The sequence below is a fragment of the Poecilia latipinna genome, unplaced genomic scaffold, assembly GCF_001443285.1.
Source record: "Poecilia latipinna isolate Pla-1442-1.1 unplaced genomic scaffold, P_latipinna-1.0 Scaffold6481, whole genome shotgun sequence".
NCBI lineage: Eukaryota > Metazoa > Chordata > Actinopteri > Cyprinodontiformes > Poeciliidae > Poecilia > Poecilia latipinna.
The window spans coordinates 811-5,167 of NW_015119097.1; the positions used below are offsets into that span (position 1 = coordinate 811).

The window sequence follows — 4,357 nt, forward strand, 5'->3', positions numbered from 1 at the left end:
ATTTGCTGTAAACTGTCCTTTCCTTGTGTCCAGCTGAAGGTGGTGGAGGTGGTTGGTGCCTGGTTCCCTTCAGGACTCAGTAAATGTTCAGAAGTTCTTGAGGTGATTTATTTGCTTTATCCTTTTTGTTTTAGTTTTGGAACCAGTTTTCCTGTTCAGACTGTCCTCCCTGCTGTCAGGCTTTAACATTCCCACTTCCTTTTCCAGAGTTGGTTTTGATCTGAAATGTCTTTTAATGAAAACTAGAAATAAATGTAACTTTTTAAATCGTCAAACCACGTCTCTGTTATTGGTGCTGATGGTCTTGGGTACAATTCCCATAGCGCTGTTTATGACACTTTTTGGTTGCTCTGCCCAGTGAAACGTGAATTTAAAGAGCAAAGCACCAAATAAATCTTTTACCTTCAGCTGCCACAACCATTAGAAACTGAAAAATGTGTGAATACAATAAAAGGAGTCAGACTGTATTTTAAGCTCTCTATTTATTAACGTGTTAAAACATGGATAAAATATTAATAAACTTGTTTATACACAAATCTGAATGAATTATATGACAGAGTATGCAATCAATCATGTGATTATAAAATCCAGTTGAGTCAAACTCATTTTATAATATAATTCAAATAAATTACATTACAGTTAAATTCAGTTCATTTCACAGCGACTGGTAAAAATGTCATTCAAAGGAAGAAAGTTTTAGTTTTCATCCGTCCCTCATCCTCAGGATGAATGTAGTGCAGAGGTCAGAAACTCAGAATAAATCTTCATCAGAACCCAGATAAGTTTATACAGAAACAAAATATAGAATCAATGCTACATAAATATTTTATAAATTAAGGAGGAAATAAAGAGTTGAGGCTGTTGTAGCTCTTTTAGTGGCTTTATTTCGAAGCTAAATATATAAATTTTGAGTCGGCTGTACAAGATAATATGTTGTAAGTCATCTTCAGACATTCACACATTTATGCTCTGATATTCAGGATGTTAATGTGGGATTCAGCATGTTGCCCTAAACACAGCTAACATTTTAATCATGATTTAATAAGCTGCAGCCAAAACATCAGACACATGATGTGTAATGCTGGTTTTCTCTTTCACTGCTACTGCAGCTCCAACCAAAGCCTCAGGATCTGCCCAACAACAACTCCACCAATAGCTCCAACAGCCACTCCACCAAACGTTGCTGAAGCACCCAACCAAGCACCCTGGATCAATGAGTTGTTTCTCTCTGCCTGCCTTCCTGCATCTCCAGGATTATTACCAGGATTTTCTCTGCGCAGTCGTTCTGCTTCTTCTTCCTTGGCTCTTTGCGCCTCCCTGAACATCTCATTGGTGTAGAAACTTCCTCCATTTTCTCCATTTCGTTGAACCATCCTGTTGATCTTCTGCACCAATCCCCTGACTTGACCAGGATCCTCAACTGTGTTGTCAAAGACATGATATTTATCTTCAAAATCCTGGAAGATGGAGCACTGACTGATGATCTGTTTTAGAGGCTGGGATGTTTCTAACAGATTTTCCATCGTCATGTTTTCCTCTCTCAGCTCGTCTCCATGGGTAAACAGGACCATGGTGAATCTGGCTGCTTCTTCTCCAAACATTTTCTTAATTATTTCCACTATTTTTTCATCTTCTTCAGTGAATCTGGTCGGTTGGAGAACAATCAGGAACACATGAGGACCAGGAGCCGCCATGCTGATGCATCTAGTGATCTCTTCATCAACCTCTTCATTACCTTTACCTGTCTCAAACAGACCTGGAGTGTCAATAACAGCCAGATTTAAGCCACCAAAGCTTTTAGTTTTCTTCTGACAGGTTGTTGTCACAGAGGAAAGAGAGAGTTTAGACTGAAACAATTTTCTCCCTAACATGGTGTTTCCTGCTGCACTTTTTCCGACTCCAGTTTTTCCCAGAAGAACGATCCTGAGGTCTGCATCCTGTCCAGCTGTTGGAGAATTAGAAAACAATAGACTGAAAACATTTTTTCAGATATAAGTGGAAACTAAAAATGGGTTTAGTGATACCAAATGTTTCATGGCTAGATTTATTCATCTGGAAAATAATTTAGGTAGATTACAGAACTAAATAACTAAGAAAAAGTTAAATCCTATGCAGATTGTCATTTCTTATGGAAATTTGTTTTAGCAAATATTTTGTAAATAAATAGTCTTATAACCACTGAAGTGTTGGATCATTTGGAAAACCAAAACAATAAATGCACCAAACATAGAAAATGTTCACATACCAGCTGAGCTACCTCACGGTTTTTGTATATTAATCATTTAATATCCTTTAACAAACTTAGTCTGTACATCATTCAATCAGATGAAGCTTTAATGTTTGGGGGGAAAAAACATTACAGCTCAGTACTTTAACCTCGACTTTCATTAACTCCTGAGCTGACATATGGGCGTAAAATCCATAAACATCATCTAAGCGTCTACTTTAAACTCAGTTGACTGATGATGATAAAGCTTGTTCAGTGAGCGTGGGGATCTATTTTCTGCTGTCTGATACTTAGTTGCTTCCTTAGATTGTTGTCGAAAATTAGACTTTATTTTCCACCAACTTACCTGGCAAAATAAAAAAATAAAAGTAACAACACATTATATTCCACAATCTTACAGATTATTTTTCCCACAGGCCTCCCTAGCTCTTCCCTGAGTCTGAGATCTCGTATTTCTTTTTCATAATGTTTCCATTATTGGAATGGAAACATCACAACGGATGTCTTCTGCTGGTTATCAGATCTTAGTCAGGTCATGTAGAGGAACTGATAGAATGCTACTTCTCTGTTAACTCAGGTCAGCAGGTAGGAAACATGGACCTGAAGTACGACTCGTTCAAAATATTTTGCCTATCTTCTTTGCCTTCTTTGCATGGCTGTCTTTATCTGACAGCAAAAATTATCAGCTCTGGGAAAAATATAGAGGAGCATTTGGCCCGGACCTGTAGATGGATATGAGGTTCAAAGTTGTTTTTTTTTTTACGTCAGTTGATTGGGGGAAAAAAACATTGTCCACAGATGCATAAATACTGAATTTGGGCCAGATGAGGCACAAAACCAGAATTATAATTTCATTTTCAGGCAGATTTCTCTAGGACCAGGCCTGATCACAGCCACAGCGGGTTGTTTCGTTTATCTTTCAAACCAAAAAAGCTCATGATCCCAGCCTGACCCTGAGCTCACATATGGGCGTAGAACACAACAGATCTGAATGCTGGACCAAAGGACTTTTAAATAATGTCAGACTTTATTTACAAGTCTGACAACGTTAAATAAAGGTTAGTAGAGCTGATAAAACCTTCACTCACTCTATCATCCGAGTTAACTCTGTGGTTTTAACATTTGATTAAACCTGCAAAATTTACATTGAAGATCTCTAAAACATCTTCAAAGGCTCTTTGGTTCTAGAGTTCAAAGAACCAAAGAGTCTTTGAAGTTGACAAAAAGTCATTGAAATATCTAAACATTTAAAAAATTTAAGACTAGTTTTTAAAAATATTTTCTCAAAGGTAAAAAAAAAAATACCTTCATGGCATTGAAAACAATTGTTGTCTTTACAAACAAGCAGAAAACAGCCGTCTGTTATCGCTGTTACTTGTTAAATGTTGGAGTTATAAGGTAATTACATTAAGGAAAATACTTTTTAGTATTTTTTTTTTTTTAGATTTAATGAATATCAAATGGTTAAAACGCTGTTTCTGTACAAAGTCTTAAAGATTCATTATTTAAATGTTTTTCTGGTAAATAATGTTTCCTCATGGACATTATAATGAATGAAACTTCTTACCAAGTCGGGCGTAGCTGTTGTTGGCCATTTCCTCTGTTCTCTTGCAGGTGGTTGATTTGTGATGTTTTGCTGTTGATGACTTGGTCGTGAATAATTTTACTTTTTAATTCCTGCTGTTTTATAGTCTGACTCCAAACTCCTCTCTCTGAATCCGTCTGCAGTCACAGTCAGAACCAGAGAGGACGCTTTAAGTGGAATGTGTTGAAGGAATGTGACAGCTAAAAGTTTCAACAAACACAGATAGACCAGCTCATATGATAGAAAGTTATATTTAATTTAGCAAAATTAGTTTATAATGAGGTTTTCATCATTTCAATAAAATATTTTATTTGTCTATTAAAGTGTCCGCTGTTTTCAAAATGTTTCGTTCACCTATTGTAACTTTACTTCCTCTGGTTTTTGCTGCTGCCTGTTTTAAGGCAACTGAGAAATAATGTTGCAGGGGTAGTAACTCCAATATGACGACACAGACATGACTTTTTCACAACGTTTAGCCTTGGTTTATTTAACACCTTGAAAACTACAGAAATACAAAAGCTTTAAGCCCTTTACTGACTTATAAA

At 36.4% G+C, this 4,357-nt stretch overlaps 1 protein-coding gene across 1 annotated transcript; it reads right to left on the reverse strand.

The window, feature by feature from the left end:
* Positions 1–463: 463 nt before the first annotated feature.
* Positions 464–4,109, reverse strand: LOC106943957 (GTPase IMAP family member 4-like). The gene is made up of 2 exons (XM_015027244.1): positions 3,795–4,109; positions 464–1,945 (listed from the first exon to the last, which is right to left on the reverse strand). Exons 1-2 carry the CDS (start codon positions 3,820–3,822, stop codon positions 1,101–1,103), a joined length of 873 nt encoding a protein of 290 aa, XP_014882730.1. The 5' UTR covers positions 3,823–4,109; the 3' UTR covers positions 464–1,100.
* Positions 4,110–4,357: the final 248 nt, after the last annotated feature.

Bases quoted from the DNA above. Each gene is read 5' to 3' on its own strand.
- LOC106943957 (XM_015027244.1), bottom strand. From the start codon at position 3,822: ATGGCCAACAACAGCTACGCCCGACTTG. The intron at 1,946-3,794 runs GTAAGAAGTTTC...ATTCTCCAACAG, and splicing joins CAACAGCTACGCCCGACTTG to CTGGACAGGATGCAGACCTC.